General features: G+C 41.6%; 1 protein-coding gene across 2 annotated transcripts in view; it reads right to left on the bottom strand.

The window, feature by feature from the left end:
• ddx10 (DEAD-box helicase 10) overlaps nt 1-19,005 on the bottom strand; it is a 68,818-nt gene that overhangs the window by 17,960 nt on the left and 31,853 nt on the right. For both annotated transcript variants that reach the window (XM_036937557.2, XM_036937556.2), the window contains exons 14-16: nt 8,062-8,181; nt 7,054-7,224; nt 837-893 (exon numbers count right to left, since the gene is read on the bottom strand). In XM_036937557.2, coding sequence (XP_036793452.2) covers nt 837-893; nt 7,054-7,224; nt 8,062-8,181 — 348 coding nt within the window. The remainder of the gene's footprint in view (nt 1-836; nt 894-7,053; nt 7,225-8,061; nt 8,182-19,005) is intronic.

Genomic DNA, 19,005 nt, shown 5'->3' on the forward strand with positions numbered 1-19,005 from the left:
ATGCCACCCTAACACCTCCGGAGTATCTATCACTGCAAGCCAGCATTAATGTAATGACACTGGGTGTGTTTGATTGACAGGAGAGAAAGAAAGAGTGCTGGCATGGTAATTATGCTGAGGTTGAAGACAAGATTTTTCATTTCCACATTACGCAAGACGAATTCAGCAGGCGGGCAGACTGACACAAGCTGAGCAGAGGGGGATTTAATATTACACGGAGAGGAAGAGGGGCTCGCCTCTGCTGAAGACACCCCAGATGCTTTGTGACCGGGATCTTGCGTAAGACAAGGAACTACTCTCTGTCTCATCATCACGTGGCAGGAGTGGAGCGAATTCAACTGGCGATAAAGAAGCTCTATGGAGCGTTTGGTATTTGTCTGCAGAAAAGCATGTCCCCTTTTGTGAAGATAACACTTCACATGACTCACTAGAGGGGCTGACATTAATGACCCTGTAAAGTACCATTGTGCTTGTCCCATTCTCTCCTCAATGAATTCTGTTCCAATCTAAAAGCTAAGTGCTACATCGGCATCAGGGGACTCTGTGTTCTTCGTCTGACATTGGCTGAAGAAGAGAGAAGGCTCCTTTCTGCCTTTGTTACAAAGACGAAGGGGTAGAGTGTGGCCCTCACTTTTAGAGACTGCCTCTCCTTTTGAAGCTAGACTGGAGTTCAATAGCAGCATCCTGACAGAAGTATCACTTTAAACAGCCACGGTTTAACGTAACACGAGTGAAGGGGAGCTAGTGACTGGAGTCAAACCCATTCAGGATGTGATGGATTTTAAGAGGGGTTTGGGGGGAGAAATTCTAATGTAAAATGGAGGAGAGAGACTTACCTCAGCGTACTGCTTGCTGGCTTCTCTTCTGGCAGCGTTTTCCTTCAGTCTCTTCTCCTGTGGGAGAGAAGAGGGAGACTGAGTTTGGAGCAATGTCAGTCTGACCAGATTTAGGTGTCGTATATCTCTGACAATCCATGCCTTTCAGGGCAGGTTGTTTTGGGGTGAAATGGCTGTATTTCGTTAGATTGTCAGAGATTCCATGAGAGGATATGCTTTCTCTTTTTTGTTCTATGTAGTTTTTTTTAATGATAAGATTCTCTGGTTACTGCCTCTAAGCTAAGACATTTTCCATGGGTCATAGAAGAGAGGGGATGGGAGGAAAGAAAGCAGACAGGAGTGGAGGTTAGACAGGTCACAATAGAGTATCGAGAGGCAGCCACATCCTTCAGGTGGGAAAAAAACACCAAACAAATCTAAACAAAATGGCTGACTTGCAAAACACAGTCCAAAAGAAAGCAGACCTCCACCATTATCATTTGGCCAACACGGCATATTCAGGGAGAACTGACCACAGTAAACGACTTGACACGGGAGTGAAACCCTCACCAGAGGGGAAAAATAATGATAGTGTGTGAAAACAGAAGCCTATTTATATGCGGCGGGAGAATGCATTAGGAAATGTCAGCAGCTGATACATGAGTTCTTAATGTCTGCTCCAAATGTCACTCAGTGAATACCACCTTTTGCATTAGAATGTGTGTGTGTATTAGGGTTGAATATTTTCCCGGTATTTTACAAAATGTTCCATCCAGAGAATAAATAAGTAATCCAGTATTTCCCGCCCAAAACGGAAGTGTCATTCTAAAGCATATAGCTTTGATTAAAGCTTTGATCGGCATTAAAATGAAAGCCTGATGAGCCCTACATTAAAATACATGTTATGAGCCATACATTAAATACATTTTATGAGCCCAAGGCCAAATGATTGTGCCATTATCCAATACATAGAGACTATTGTTAGGTTCTAATTTTCAGAGTAAAAACTCCACGGATACTATGAAAGCTCAAACCAAGTTTATTCTTCTTAGAGGATCAATACAGCTGCATTAGACAAAAACATTGTTCACACAAGCACCGATATTTAACCATTTCTCCTAGGCTGAGTCTCCTCCTACACATCTGAACAAACATTGTTTCTTTATTGCTAGGCAGAAAACTAAGTGATACGTGCCATAAACTTTTTTCTCCCTTAACATGACCCTTAAAAAAACATGTTTTAATAATTTTTAAAATTTCACCTTTACTTAACCAGGTAGGCTAGTTGAGACCAAGTTCTCATTTACAACTGCGACCTGGCCGAGAGAAAGCAAAGCAGTTTGACACATACAACAACAGAGTTACACATAACCCAAAGTGATGAAGCTGTTTGTATGTGGCTGCTATGAAAGTGAACTGTGTGTGCAGGTGATCAAGGGTGTATTCATTCTGCCGATTCTGTTGAAAAACATTTCTGAAAAGGAAGCAAATGGAATGAAACAGGGATAAATATAGCTGAATTTGTCTAATCGAAACTTGTTTGCAACTGCTGTTGGGACTAATGATTACACCCTAGATCAGCTAGATGCAGGTGTGCAAGGCGGAGTGTGCAAGGCGGTATTGAATGAGTCACTCTCTGTCACCTTGAATACTCCAATGTGTCTTTCGCCCTGTGCACCTACGTTATAAACTTTCATTTGTAGACTAGGTTGTAGCAACCTTATGATGGGTATAGGGCAAATTCGAGTATCATGTAGTAGCCTAAATCTATCGATGTTACATTGAGCTGGGTGAATGGAATATGAATGATTCATCCAATATGCTGTAATTTAATTTTTATTTATCCTTTATTTAACTAGGCATGTCAGTGAAGGACAAATTATTTTACAATGACATCCTACCTCGGAAATAAGGCCAAGCAACAAAAAGAATGGTCCTCCCTAATCTTAAAACAGAACCGACCGCCACTAGTGGGTGTGTGTGTAGTGGGGAGGAGGGGAATGGCTGCTGTCCTACAGCCATCCACTCCCTCCTCATTTGTCTGTGATATGGGAGGAAGGCTAGAACCAGGCTCTCATTGGTTTTCACCTGACTCTCATTGGTTTTCACCTGACTCTCATTGGTTTTCACCTGACTCTCATTGGTTTTCACCTGACTCTCATTGGTTTTCACCTGACTCTCATTGGTTTTCACCTGACTCTCATTGGTTTTCAGGCCACAAGGTTCATGAGCAGGGGGGAGGGTTTCTAAAGCATTTTACAGAGCTAGTGAGGAGCACAGGGCCGTGACCGAATGAAAATATGAGAATCTACTCTGGCCCGGCCTCCAAACGATGCAGAAAAGTGGTGGAGGGAGAGCGATAGCAAGAGCATAAGAAAGGAAGTGGGAGAAGAGAGAGCAAACACCAGAGGGAGTCGTGACTAACAAATAAGTTATGGATCTATTAGGACGGTCTGGGGAGAGTAATACATTTTCCCCACTGAGCTGCCTTCCATTAGTATGGGCCACGGCCACCAGACTAGTAACTGCCCATCTAGTTGGCAGTCTGTCAGCATGCCTCCGGTCCCTCAGTCAGCATGCTGTGTGCAGTTACAGTAGCTACAGTGGTCCAGAGCGGTTGGCTCTCTACTGTAGAAGTATAGGGGGCAAGTTCAGTTAGAACGTCAAACTAAAACGATCACAACAGTGTTTGAGTAGGGCCTTAGTACAGCCAGAGACAGAGTTAGCTACATGAGGGATATTTAGCACGCCAGCCAGCCAGGAATGATTCATGTTGGTGAATGCTGCTAATTGATTTCTGGACACGCGTCTGAGTGTCGGAGGCAGCGTGCTGCACAGAAATTTAAATGGATTTTTAAAGTGTCTGTTTTTCCCTTCACGCGTCAGCCGTCATCACAACAACCATTCTTGCCAATGCTCGGCGAGCACGACAAATGAACGGGACAAGGCGTTAATCACAACAGCCATGCCTAATAGACGTGCGGGGGGAGTGCCTGCGGCATAACTTAATTGTCGAGACCATGAGATGAGCCACTCGAGGGCCGCCCTTTACGGGGGAGGTGGCTCACCTACACAACACTTCAGCAGAGCTAATGCATGCTTGACATTAACCACATTTTCATCCACAGTTTGAGTAACGTCATGTTTTTTTAATCACGACAGATGGTGGAAACAGGTAGCTTCGGTACAATTTTATAAATGGCAACAGAATTTGTTCGTTCGACACGGGGGGATCTTTTTGTGTCTGTAAAATGAAGTATGTGAGAAATGGTGGTACAAATGCCTTTGTGCGCAAACATTGATATAATAACCATCATATCGAAGTAAACTTGGAGTCGTGCTATGACATGGTGTTGTCTTGCCAAGGTGACTCGGGAAACCATGCAGTTTATTAGGCTACAGATGAAATACGTTATGATGAACTTAACAGGGTGGTGAGAGTGCACATCTTGATGCTCCTTCCAAATAAATAGAGGGTCTTACTCTGGTGACATGATGATTGATGCTTGACTGCCGTTTGACAAAAACAAATATTACCGCTCTTATCCATAATAATTATGTAGACTAGCCTACTCGCACTGTATCTGTGAGCTGTTGGCTAGAGCGCATGTGCCAAAACCAGAGTAGGTACACTTCTATTTAACTCAATAGTTTGTGACAAAACTAATCGGTAGAGTTGAAAATGCGATAGAAACACATTGAACTTTAGATTTGTATTTGGTACATGAAAACTTAAGCAAAAACGTACATTGAGTGCACTATGTCATCACGCACTGACTTTTATCCGCAACAAGTCCGAATGGTGGAGAAACACCACTGGTGGGAAAATGCGCAAATTGTCTTTGTTAATTTCAGAATATTCAGATGAAAATCAAACTTTTTACCATAAATCTCTCAAGTAAATCAGTCATTTGTGTAAGTGCTGTGCTTGTTGAATGTCCTTCCTTATAAGCGTGCTGAAAGTCTGTTGTCAATTTGTTTACTGTAAAATAGCATTGTATCTGGTCAAAAAAAAAATCCAAAACTTTACTAAAAGGTTGGTAACAGGTTGATTGGTCAGCTATTTGAACCAGTAAAGGGGGCTTTACTATTCTTAGGTAGAGGAATGACTTTAGCTTCCTCCAGGCCTGAGGGCACACACTTTCATGGCAAATAGGAGTGGCAATATCGTCTGCTATTATCCTCAGTCATTTTCCATCCAAGTTGTCAGACCCCGGTGGCTTGTCATTGTTGATAGACAACAAAAAAACTTCCTCTTACACACACACTAGTTGCTGGCATGTCATGCATAAGTTTGCTAATCTTGCCAATTAAAAAATATTTTAAGTAGTATCAGTGGGTTTTGTAATGAATCTGATTCAATGAATGATGGAACGGAGTTTGCATTTCCCCCAAAATGTCATTGAAGGCGCTCCAAAGCTTTTTACTATCATTCTTTGTTTTAAAGTGTAGCTTCGTCTTTTTATTCAGTTGAATCACTTTATTTATACATTTGCAGTACGTTTGCCAATCGGTTGTGCAGCCAGACTTATTTGCAATTCCTTCTGCTTCATCCCTCTCAACCATAACATTTTTCAATTCAATTTTGATGAACTGTAACCTTTGCTAGTAAAGTGAAATACTAGTGGGTTATTTAGCTTTGGGTTAATTGAGTAGAAGGTAATTGTATAAGTGTGAAAAAGAAATCCCTGACATTGACTACACTGCTAAAAATGACTTTATTCGGTTCTATATGAGTTTTCTACACATTGTGCAATGTATATATTCCCTCAACACAACACATGCCTTTCAAAGGCCAGTCATTACTACTTCCAATCAAATCATAAGATAATAATCTCATAAAATAAAAATAAGGTAGCAACGAGTGGGTGAGACAATAGCATCCAGCAGTCAATATTTATCCCAGCAGTCAATATTTATCCACTGGCAAGGAAAGTACTTTCTCTGCAAATCAGATAAGCTGAGCAAACTTTCTGCAGTTATTTTAGTGGAGAAACGAAGCTCGCTCTCGAAAATATTAACTGAACCTAATCTCCCCGTCTGCCTGTGGGCTCCCAAGCTGTGTGCCAGACTCAGACATGTCTGTTATTGTCATTTGGGTTTCAACCTGCGATATACTATATATGGGATTAAAAATAGAACCTGGAGTGGGAGGGACGGGTGCAGCACGACAGGCTTTGCCTTCTCTTCTGGGCAAATCTAGAACACTCATATCCAAAACAGAGTTTCAGCCCCAGAACTGTACTAGCCCACATTTTTGAGCTTTTACTGCAGTAGAACTGAGACGTTCTTTTAATAGCTTACATTTTGACCTTGTTATACATAAAAGCTAAAAAAAAAATTAAAAAAAAGGCAATTAGATATCAATCATGTTTATTGAGATATATATATATATATATATATATATATATATATATATATACACACACACAATACAAGGCCTATAAAGATCACCTAGTTTCTGATAAATTTTTCTGCCCTAATCTAACAGGTTATTGAATTTAATGTGCAGAGCCCATTTCGAAGCACATTGAATGCTTGGTCTTGCCTTCCCTTGGCCTTGCCTTCCCTTTCATCTGGTCCCCACTGATACTGTGCAGCTCCAACAGCTGCTTCAAGTCATTCCAGAGACCCATCTGGCCCATGCCTGTCCTCAATCACTGAGGTTATAACCTCAGTGTGTGTGTGTGTGTGTGTGTGTGTGTATATCTATGCATATGTGTGAGCGTGCACGTGTCACAGCTGTGACATTTATTTTTCATACAGTACCTGCTGGGTGCAGAGTGGGGGAGATTAAGTTGGAGCATTTAACTGGCTCCGTTGACAGCGATTCGTATAAACATCCAACCAGGTGCTAAGGTACCATAAGGGACCTTGCAGCAGTAACAATACAGGAATATATTATGTCATGTACATTATGATTATGCAGTTTGTACTACTTCATTGTCACCCCCCCCCCTTCAGCGCAGGAGGATCACCATTAGGATCAAATGCTACGTTCCCAAATGATGCAGGGAAATAATAGACTAACCTCCTGCCCGAGGCTGCTGTATGGGCTAGTAAAGCAACCGTTTGACACTGACTGAACTACAGTCTTACCCTGTGTTTTTGCTTCTGTCTACAGTCTTGCCTGCTTTTTCTGCTTGATTTGATGCATTTTTTTGGCTGACCTTTGACGGCTGTGCGGCAGTCTTCACCCGTGTGTTTGTTTAACTTAATGATTGTACTACAGTCTTACCCTGTGTTTCTCTTTGACTTTACGCCTGTACTCCAGCTTGTCAAACTCCTGGTCCTCTCGGCGCAGCCTCTCTCTGGCCTCCTCCACATTGATGCCCGACGTGCAGTCATCCTCCTCCCCCTCTGTGGCTGGCACGGCCGTCCTCTGGAGCGGGGGCCACTGCTGCACCATCTGGAGAGCGAGGGGCATAGACCAACACAGAGTTAAATCACAACACTGCAATGGTGCCATCTCATTTTCAGCTGGATAGGAATCAACACATATGCACACACAAAAACATTTATCCACACACAAACGCACACATAGAAGTGGGCATACAACACACGTTTAGTCTCCTTAATTACATGTGCAGCTGGCTGGGATTCAATGCAGCCAACACAACTAAACATCACAGGTGCCATCTAATTTTCTTACAATGATGGTTGTAATGGCAAAGCAATTACGCTGAGACTCAGAATTGTAACTTTAAAATGTATACCAAAGAAAAAAACATTGATTTCAAAGTTCAACAAAACTCTAGGCACAAGGACTACTTTTTATGTTCCACAGAATTTTACAAAAACACATTTATAGGAAGAACTGTACAGATACAAAGATTGGTAACAGAATAAAACTGAGGAAGATGTTACCGTAATTAATACATACATTAAACAAACTGTGCAGATGCAACATTTGGTAACAGAATTACAGTAAAATCTCCCGCAGTTTTATTGTTACCAATATATTGTTACCAATATATCTGCACATGCTTTATTTATACAAATGATTGCGCAAATTATTCAAAGTCATTGTGCATAGAGTTGTTTGTTTTGTTCAACTTTAAAATCCATGGTTTTTGTTTGGCAGATATTTTAAAGTGAAAAATCTAAGCGTAAATCTGTTAGCGTGGAATTGCCCGTAAACAAACGGGTTCTCTTATTTAGCTGATGCAGAGCCTGAAGCCAAAAAAATGGTATCACTGGATCTGACTCAAAATAAAATGGAATGTAGATAAATGTTTGCACAAACCTGTCCCTCTTCAGTGAAGACTAATTTGGTGTTGACTTGGAAGTTTCTCTTCAGGACTTTCTTGGCCTCTTTGAACTTGGTCTCTTTTTCTGTTTTCTTAATGGTGTTACTGTCAGTTTCCTGTAATGAGAGAGGAAATGATAACAATGCTGCATATATTTACATTTATAAACTGGGTGGTTCGAGCCCTGAATGCTGATTGGCCTATGACAAAAAACACATTTTTACTGCACTAATTACATTGGTAACCACTTTATAATAGCAATAAGGGACCATGGGTTTGTGATGTACGGCCAATACCAGTGCTAAGGGCTCTTCTTAAGCACGACGCAATGCAGAGTGCCTGGACACAGCCCTTAGCTGTGGTATACTGGTTATATACCACCACCCATCGGGCCTTATAGCTTAAATAAACCTAACACAATCAAACCGCTAATGTAACACCTCATAATATTGATCATGTTGACTTCCTTGCCTGAAACGGTCAGTCCCTGCTACAGGTAGCTAGACAACTTTGCCATTATGTCAACAGGTTAAGACCGGAGACTCAGGGATGCTGACCAAGACAAACTAAGCATCTTTACAGAGAGCCATTAGGAGTGCCCACACATTGCCTCAGCTGATTTTTTTGCAAAAAGAAATGCATTTCCCAGCCCCTGACGGAGTGCAGTTTTGCGATCTCTATTGGTAGTAAATAGTTTAATTCTTAAATTAATGTCAAACAATTTACAGGGCAACTGGCCTATCTTCTGATGTAGGAATCAAGACAAAGGTCAGTAGTACACTACAGCAGCAGCCTACTCTCTCAAAGTGAGCCTCGGACATGTCAGAGTAAAAAGAGTATATACAGTATGAGTCAAAAGTTTGAAAACACCTCATTCAAGGGTTTTAAAATATATTTTTTTACGATGTTCTACTTTGTAGGATAATAGAAGACAAACTATGAAATAAAATATGGAATCATGTAGTAACCAAAAAAGTGTTAAACAAATCTAAATATATTTTAGATGAGATTCTTCAAAGTAGCCACCCTTTGCCTTGACAGCTTTGCACACTTGGCATTCTCTCAACCAGCTTCATGAGGTAGTCACTGGAATGCATTTCAATTAATAGGTGTGCCTTGTTAAAAGTACATTTTTTGAATTTCTTTACTTCTTAATGCGTTTGAGAAAATTGGTTGTGCTGTGACAAGGAAGGGTTGGTATACAGTTGATAGCCCTATATGGGGTAAAGACCAAGTCCATATTATGGCAAGAACTGCTCAAATAAGCAAAGACCAACAGTTACTTTAACACAAAGGTCAGAAATTTGAACGTTTCTTCAAGTGCAGTCACAAAAACCATCAAGCCTAGGATAAAATAGGCTCATGAGGACCGCCACAGGAAAGGAAGACACAGTTACCGCTGCTGCAGAGGATACGTTCATTAGAATTACCAGCCTCAAAAACCGGCAAATAACTGCACCTCAGATTGCAGCCCAAATAAATCCTTCAGAGTTCAAGTAACAGACACATCTCAACATCAACTGTAAGAAGAAGAGACTTGCTTGAGCCAAGAAACACGAGCAATGGACATTAGACCGATGGAAATCTGTTATTTTGTCTGATGAGTCCAAATTTGATATTTTTGGATCCAAACAATGTGTCTTTGTGAGACGCATGTGTGGTTCCCACCGTGAAGCATGGAGGTGGTGGTGTGATGGTGCTTTGCTGGTGACACGGTCTGTGATGTATTTAGAATTCAAGGCACCCTTAACCAGCATGGCTACCACAGCATTCTGCAGCAATACACCATCCCATCTGGTTTGCCCTTAGTGGGACTATCATATGCTGCATATGTGGGAACTCCTTTAAGACTGTTGGAAAAGCATTCCAGTTGACTACCTCATGAAGTTGGTTGAGAGAATGCTGAGAGTGTGCAAATCTGTCAGAGGCCAAGGGTGGCTACTTTAAAGAATCTCAAATTATATTTTGATTTGTTGAACACTTTGTTACAACATGACTCCATGTGTTATTCATAGTTTTGATGTCTACACTATTACTCTACAATGTAGAAAATTGTAAAAATAGGTGTCCAAACTTGACTGGTACTGCATATGCAGTGCATTCAGAAAGCATTCAGACACAGCCTTATTCTAAAACAGATAAAATGGTCTCCCCCCCTCAATCTACACACAATTGAATTTTCAGCAAATTTATAAAACAAAATACAACTGAAATATGACATTAACATAAGTATTCAGACCCTTTACTCAGTACTTTGTTGAAGCACCTTTGACAGCGATTACAGACTCAAGTCTTCTTGAGTATGACGCTACAAGCTTGGCACACCTGTATTTGGCGAGTTTCTCACATTGTCCTCTGCAGATCCTCTCAAGCGCTGTCAGGTTGGATGGTGGGCATCGCTGCACAACTATTTTCAGGTCTCTCCAGAGATGATCGATCGGGTTCAAATCCAGGCTCTGGCTGGGCCAATCAAGGACATTCAGAGACCTGTACCGAAGCCGCTCCTGTGTTGTCTTGGCTGTGTGCTTAGGGTCGTTGTCCTGTTGGAAGGTGAACCTTCGCCTCCAGGCTGAGGTCTTGAGAGCTCTGGAGCATGTTTTCATCAAGGATATCTGTACTTTGCTCCATTAATCTTTCCCTCGATCCTGACTAGTCTCCCAGTCCCTGCTGCTGAAAAACATCCCCACAGCATGACGCTGCCACCACCATGCTTCACCGTAGGGATTGTGAGAGGTTTCCTCCAGATGTGACGCTTGGCATTCAGGCCAAAGAGTTCAATCTTGGTTTCATCAGTCCAGAGTCCTTTAGGTTCCTTTTGGCAAACTCAAAGCGGGCTGCCATGAGCCTTTTACTGAAGAGTGGCTTCCATCTGGCCACAAAGGCCTGATTGGAGTGCTGCAGAGATGGGAGAACCTTCCAGAAGGACACACATCTCCACAGAGGAACTCTGGAGCTCTGTCAAAGTGACCATCAGGTTCTTGGTCACCTCCCTGACCAAGGCCCTTCTCCCCAGATTGCTCAGTTTGGCAGGGAGGCCAGCTCTAGGAAGAGTCTTGGTGGTGTCAAACTTCTTTTACTTAAGAATGATGGAGGCCACCGTGTTCTTGGGGACCTTCAATGCTGCAGAAACGTTAGATACCCTTCCCCAGATCTGTGCCTCTACATAATTCTGTCTCGCAGCTCTAAGGACAATTCCTTCAACCTCATAGCTTGGTTTTTGCTCTGACATGCAATGTCAACTGTGGGAACCTATATAGACAGGTGTGCCTTTCCTAATCAATTGAATTTACCACAGGTGAACTCTAATCAAGTTGTAGAGACATCAAGGATGATCAATGGAAACAGGATGTACCTGAGCTCAATTTCGAGTCTCATAGCAAAGGGTCTGAATACTTATGTAAATAAATGTTTTAATCTTTAATAAATGTGCAAATATTTCACTGTCATTATGAGGTATTGTGTGTAGATTGATGAGAAAAAAAACATTGAATCAATTTTAGAATAATGGTGTAACGTAACAGAATGTGTAAAAAGAATGCACTGTAGATAAATAATTATCCATCAGTCGGGGTCTTAACTTCCTGTTGAGAATTAGAATAGTGGATTCTAATAGTGAATAGTGCCATATTTGATTGCGCATCGGCAGTTTCTCTCTTGTTATGTCAGTCCCTGACAGTAGCTCAATTAGCCATGTCAGCAAAAATATGATTTGATTGTTAAGTTATTCTAGCCTGTCATCATGTCCGAATGTGCGCCCAGGGGCCCTGACTTCCAGGGGTCCCCATTCAGGAACCCTTGTGATTTTGTTAGTCACTCTCAATCAGATATATTAACATGGCATTAATCATGGAAAAAATGTGTATAATTGCAAGAAATTTGCTATAAAAATTGCTACAACATCTTCTCTCCTCCCCATGGCATGAATCATGGAAAATTGTGTAGAATTGCAGGATATTAACTTTAAAACTAGTAAGTCTTGTTTGGTTACCAAGGCAACTACTGTCACTATTAAACTTGCTAGCTACTTCAGTGGATGTTGAAAACATTTCTACCTGCAAATGTGTTAAATTATAGCCATGGTATAAAAGGGATAATTAACTCTGGGCTCTGGAAAATAATACAACTCAATATAAGGTCCGTGCCTCAACTCGTTCATTATTATTCAAGAAATTAACACAATTTCAATTGCTCCTTTAATTAGAATCTGGCCTAAATACAACCTGTAGGCTTTATAGTGCTCCAATGTTTGCCCAGATTTAGATCTCTGGTTAAGAGGTTGACAAGGACACTAGGCATAACATAAACAAAGGGAATCTGATGAACATCTTTCAGTCCCGAATTGGCGTTTCGCGACAGTGATTATCCCCTAGGAATGATTCTGTGCGAACAAACGATGTTGTCGATGTAGTCAAAGCAGGAGGATAAATCAACTTTCCTTGACACATCCCAAACAATGTGCTCCATATCCAGAGCAATAGAGCAATTTGCCTAGGGTCTTAATCAAACAAGCCCTTGGAATATGACTTGACTAACCAGCACTAGACTCTGCTGAGCTGGCACTCAGAAGATAAATATTGCATGCCAGATTATTAAGAAACTCTTTTTCACTTCAGAATGACCTAGGGCTACAAGGCGCTGCCTCAATGGCCGGCTTTCAGAATTTCTACCACACAGTTTATGTAGGCGTTCTCACTAAACCATATGTTGATGTATTTGGGGTCCAATTGGCAAGGTGGTGCATTTTATGGTTCAATAAATGATGAAATTCCTCCCTTGGGGACATTGATCGCCATCTTCAATTAGGAATAACTGATGTGAGCTTTTGATAGAGAGAAAAACGTGTTTAAAAAACATGTGGCGGTAAAAACTAAATAACAGCCCATGAAATTGTTGGCTATTATGCTGGGATACTTTGTCATACCGAAAGACATTAGATTTCCCCCAGCCAAATGAAGGAGAATTGTTCATTTTCTCAATAGAAATAGAATGAAAGAATGAATAGAACGGACGTCCCAACACAAGTCAACGACGCGATAATGGGTGGACTGTCAGCCATTTTGAGTGTACGCATGCAAGGAATTAAAAGCAGAAATTGTACCTTTCAATCAGTTGAGTCAACTCAACTGACATTACAACAACAAATACATTCCATTGCATGAACCACATCAGTTAGCATAATTTGAATGGACATCCTACATTACCATGGCAATCCAGCATTAGTTGATAGAATATTCCAAATTAGCATGAAAATCATTTCATCACAATACCAGGCAGCCATTGCGAGTGTACCCATGAGTTTCCCAGTCAAATTGCCAGGGTTAGCGCTTCCAAGCCAGTTCTATTAATTATATTTCTATGACTCACACTATTCATCTATTGAAGGTTCTTTTTAGAGTCATCTCGGAAAAAAAGGACAGCAAACCATTACATTTCTATAGTTTGTTCTGCTGACAAACCCAGAGTCTGCCATCAGAAGGTAGTGCCATCAATTTCGAGAGCCCTATTCAAAAAACACATCAAGTGTTCTGAACAAAATGAACTTCTTTGCACAACAACGAACACTAGGAGACTACTGGAGCAATGCAATAATGTGTGGCAGAGGAAAATATGTTTGGGGGGTGGGGGGGTTTCATTCATTCAGCCAACTACTGAATTAGACTTCAACATTCAACCTGTTGCAAAATTCACTTCGTAAACATAATGAGGTCAGCACATCATTAGCAGTACAAGACAACACCCCTCCACCGTCCCACCTCCCTTGTCAAAACCGAATCAGTAAATGTCACTCCCTCTCCATCCCCAGTTTCTATCTCCCCACTGAGAATCTAATTGGAAGGCGCCGGCGTTGGGATTCTCACCTCAGGACCTCATTTCTTAACCCTCCCAGTTTAATAAGCGTTTCCCACAGGAGGCAGAGTCTCGCCGCGATTCTGAATCAATTAAATATCTTTGGGTGTGAAGTTATTGCACTGCATTTATGGAAAAATGATGGGCCCCGTCAAAAATAAATTCTTGAGGAAAAAAAAACTATTGAGGAGGAATCCAATACCAGCAGTTTGCACAAAGGCTCGTGGCTTTCTGTATGCATTTGAAAAGACTTAAGAAGATGGGGGGCCACAGAGTCAATTCTTACCCCATCTATATTCCATGCATTTTCATCCCAATTTAAGAGCAAGTCTTACCAATTTGCTTTGCTCTCCTCAACCTTTGGACTTCCCAGTGCATGCTGCTCTTATCTTAAATGTTAAAATGTTCTCAGGGTTAGGTAGCTGGCAGGTTGGCCTCTTGAATGGGAGCGACAATGGAAATTTGCAATATGTGAGCTTAGCAGCCAGAGTCGGCAAGCTGTTTTCGCAGCGAAGGAACTCGCTAATCTAAAAAAGGTCCTACCTTTCAAAGTTGAACAAAATCTTAATTAAAAAAAATATAATTAGCATGTTTGTACGTATTTAGCAATTTCGTTAGGCAAGGACAAACAAACTTCAACAATGATTCAGGTGAAACCACAAGACTCATAATGAAATGTGATGCTTAGACACACAGTATATCATAAGCAGAGGGTAAGTTAAATCTCACAGAGGGGTGATTTATTGCTTGTTTCATCACTGGACAGTTGTGCGTTGAGGAGCATTCCTCTCACTGTCAGCCGAGGCTGCCCATTCTGACATGAATGGCTGAGGGCAAATGAATCAACTAGAGTGTGAATCAGACGCTCATCAATCAATTAACCAAACAATCCTTCAATCAATGAGCCGGATCAAACACCACTGTATACAGGGGGGAACGGGGACATCAAAACAACCTGTAAGGACTTAGCATTATGCAATGAATGGAGTCTCTATAGTCTGATCGTTTAAATTATTACTTTTACCCATTAGTATACTGAAGTGTTGGTCCCATTTTTCATCATCTGAAATAAAAGATCCCAAAAATGTTCCACGCGCACAAAAAGCGTATTTCTCTATTTTTGTTTATGCACAAATTTCTTTACAACCCTGTTAGTGAGCATTTCTCCTTAGCCAAAATAATACATCCACTTGACAGGTGTGAAATATTAAGAAGCTGGTTAAACAGCATGATCATTACACAGGTGCACCTTGTGCTGGGGAAAATAAATGCTACTAAAATGTGGACAGCAATGTTCAATACGGCTGTTGCCAGAGAATTGAATGTTAGTTTCTCTACCATAAGCCACGTCCAATGTCGTTTAGAAAATTTGGCAGTATGTCCAACCGGCCTCACAACCACGCCGGCCCAGGACCTCCACATCCTTGCTTCTTCACCTGTGGGATCGTCTGGGGATGGGGGGGGGGGACTGAGGAGGATATCTGTCTTTAGTAAATCCCTTTCGTGGGGAAAAAGTAATTCTGATTGGCTGGGTCTGGCTCCCCGGTGGGTGGACATGGCGCCCAAGTGGGTAGGCCTAAGACCTCCCAAGCTCACCCTTGGCTGCGCCATCACTTAGGGAATAATGGCTACTTCAATTGACTGATTTCCATCTGTAACTCAGTAAAATCTTTGAAAGTGTTGCGTTTATATTGTTGTTCAGTATTGATTTAAAAGTAACGGAGAGGAAGACAGCATTGAACTAACACAACTGAGGTGCAACCTAATCTAACTCTAGCATTCCTCTGAATAGAAACAAAGTTCCCTGCGGCTCAGTGTCAAACTATTTCATCACATTTGCCAAATTGACAGTCATAACTCTACAGCACTTACTCGGAAAACAAAACGCAGCATGCACCAACCAGCCTTAAGGCATCTAAGGTTGACAGTCAAGGTACACTATATGACTAAAAGTATGTGGACGCCCCCAAACACCTCACTCTAAAATCATGGGCATTAATATGGAGTTGGTCCCTCCTTTGCTGCCATAACAACCTCCACTCTGGGAAGGCTTTCCACTAGATTTTGAAACACTGCTGCTGGGACTTGCTTCCATTCAGCCACGAGCATTAGTGAGGTCGGGCAATGATGTTGGGCGATTAGGCCCGGCTCGCAGTCGGCATTCCAATTCATCCCAAAGGTGTTTGATGCGGTCGAGGTCAGGGCTCTGTACAGGCCAGTCAAGCTCTTCCACACCGATCTCGACAAACTATTTCTGTATGGACCTTGCTTTGTGCATGGGGGCATTGTCATGCTGAAACAGGAAAGGGCCTAACCCAAACTGTTGGAAGCACAGAATCATCTAGAACATCATTCTATGGTGTAGTGTTAAGATTTCCCTTCACTGGAACTAAGGGGCCTAGCCGGAACCATGAAAAACAGCCCCAGACCATAATTCCTCCTCCAACAAACTTTACAGTTGGCACTATGCATTCAGGCAGGTAGCGGTCTCCTGGCATCCACCAAACCCAGATTTGTCAGTCGGACTGCCAGATGGTGAAGCGTGATTCATCACTCAAGAGAAGGTATTTCCATTGCTCCAAAGTCCAATGGCGGAGAGCTTTACACCACACCAGCCAACGCTTGGGATTGCGGATGGTGATCTTAGGCTTGTATGCGGCTGCTGAGCCATGGAAACCCATTTCATGAAGATCCAGATGAACAGTTCTTGTGCTGGCATTGCTTCCAGAAGCAGTTTGGAACTTGGTAGTGAGTGTTGCAATCAATTTGACAAACTGAATTGTTGGAAAGATGGCATCCTATGACGGTGCCACTTTGAAAATCACTGAGCTCTTAAGGCTATTCTACTGCCAGTGTTTGTCTCTGGAGATTGCATGGCTGTGTGCTCAAATGTAATACACCTGTCAGCAATGATAGCGGCTGAAATAGGGGTGTCCACATACTTTTGTATATATAGTGTATATAAAACTTCTATAGGCAGAATAAATTAAGCTATAGTGTCTGAAAAAACACCTATAGGCTTTGAAAAAGAGAAATTCTAGCATTCTCTATTATATCATAAGCTTTTAGCATACCATCTGTACGATAGGCCTTAATAACCTTAAAGGGATGTCCAACGGATTTGTTTTTGTCAGGAGACAGTTTCAACAGTCTTCAAAATGAGGGAGAGGGGACGACAAGGATGCAATTAGGATAATGGAATTGCGGTGCTTTGCGTTCCCAATGAAAGGTGTCATTTGACACAGAGGACTGTCGACAAGCTCCTGTCCTCTCCTGAGATTGTTATTGCGGGTTGCTCTCACGATTGCTTCAATCAATCTCATCCTAACAAAGCTGCATTTTAAAGGACATCTCCTGGGAATGAGGGATGTGTTATTATGAACGGCTAGCACCACCTCAAAGACAGAAACTGAAGATTAACGATGGCATTAACGGGAAGCCTTATTAACGTTTAGTGATTCCTAATTTTTTGTATTCATATTACGTTATCCGATGATAGAACGGACAAAAAAAACAAACACCGATTGACCCTAATGTTTTTAGTTGGAGAATTTTACTTTTTATTTATTTATTATTTAATTTTTTACATCATTTGTATTTTCTTTATGTAAATGGGGTGTTATAGAAGGGACCTATTTCTCTTGTTTTTGAGAAACACACCATAATCAGCAATTCACTTCCTAATCCTCGTTGTGGAGAATGCGGGCTCTGAAAAATCATGAACAAAGGCTCAGAAAAAACCCAAATACGTCTCAGTATAGTGATGCAGGTCTTTAGATATTATACAAATTAAATTCTGTGTATATCCACAACGTTACAGTGCATTCGGAAAGTATTCAGGCCGCTTCACCTTTTCCACTTTGTTACGTTACAGCCTTTATTCAAAAATGGATGAAATTGTTTTCCCCCCATCATCTACACACAATACCCCATAATGAAAAAAGCAAAAACAGGTTCTTAGAAATGTTTGCACATTTACACACACACACACACACACACACACACACACACACACACACACACACACACACACACACACACACACACACACACTAGCATTCAGACCCTTTACTCAGTAATTTGTTGAGGGACCTTTGGTAGTGATTACAGCCTCAAGTCTTCTTGGGTATGACACTACTCGCTTTGCCACTCAAGGACATTCAGACCCAAAGCCACTCCTTCGTTGTCTTGGCTGTATGCTTAGGGTTGTTGTCCTGTTTGAAGGTGAACCTTAGCTACAGTCCCTGCCGCTGAAAAACACCATGCTTCACCGTAGGGATGATGGTGCAGGTTTCCTCCAGATGTGAGAGTCTTTTAGGTGCATTTTTGCAAACACCAAGTGGGCTGTCATGCGCCTTTTACTGAGGAGTGGCTTTCATCTGGCCACTCTACCATAAAGGCCTGATTGGTGGAGTGTTGCAGAGATGGTTGTCCTTCTGGAAGGTCCTCCTATCGCCACAGAGGAACTCTGGAGCTCTGTCAGAGTGACCATCAAGTTCTTGGTCACCTCACTGACCAAGGCCCTTCTCCCCCAATTGCTCAGTTTGACCAGGCCGGTCAGCTCTAGGAAGGTTCTTGCTGGTGCCAAACTTCTTCCATTTAAGAATGATGTAGGCCACGGTGTTCTTGGGGACCTTCAATGCCTCAGATTTTTTTTAATACCCTTCACCAGATCTGTGCCTCGAGAAAATCCTGTCTTGGAGCTCTACAGACAATTCCTTCGAACTCATGGCTTGATTTTTGCTATGACATGCACTGTCAACTGTGGAATCTTATATAGACAGGTGTGTGCCTTTCCATACCATGTCCAATCAATTTAATTTATCACAGCTGGACCCCAATGAAGTTGTAGAAACATCTCAAGGATGATCAATGGAAACAGGATACACCGTAGCTCAATTTCGAGTCTCATAGCAAACGGTCTGAATTCTTATGTAAATAAAGAATGTTTTTTAGTTTTAATACATTTGCAAAATATTCTAAAAACCTGTTTTCACTTTGTCATTATGGGGTATTGTTTATAAAAATAAAAAAAAATAAAAAAAATGCATTTTAGAATAAGGCTGTAATGTAACAAAATGTGGAAAAGGTGA

This window comes from Oncorhynchus mykiss, chromosome 12, assembly GCF_057628025.1.
Source record: "Oncorhynchus mykiss isolate SJ-2025 chromosome 12, ASM5762802v1, whole genome shotgun sequence".
Classification (NCBI taxonomy): Eukaryota; Metazoa; Chordata; class Actinopteri; order Salmoniformes; family Salmonidae; genus Oncorhynchus; species Oncorhynchus mykiss.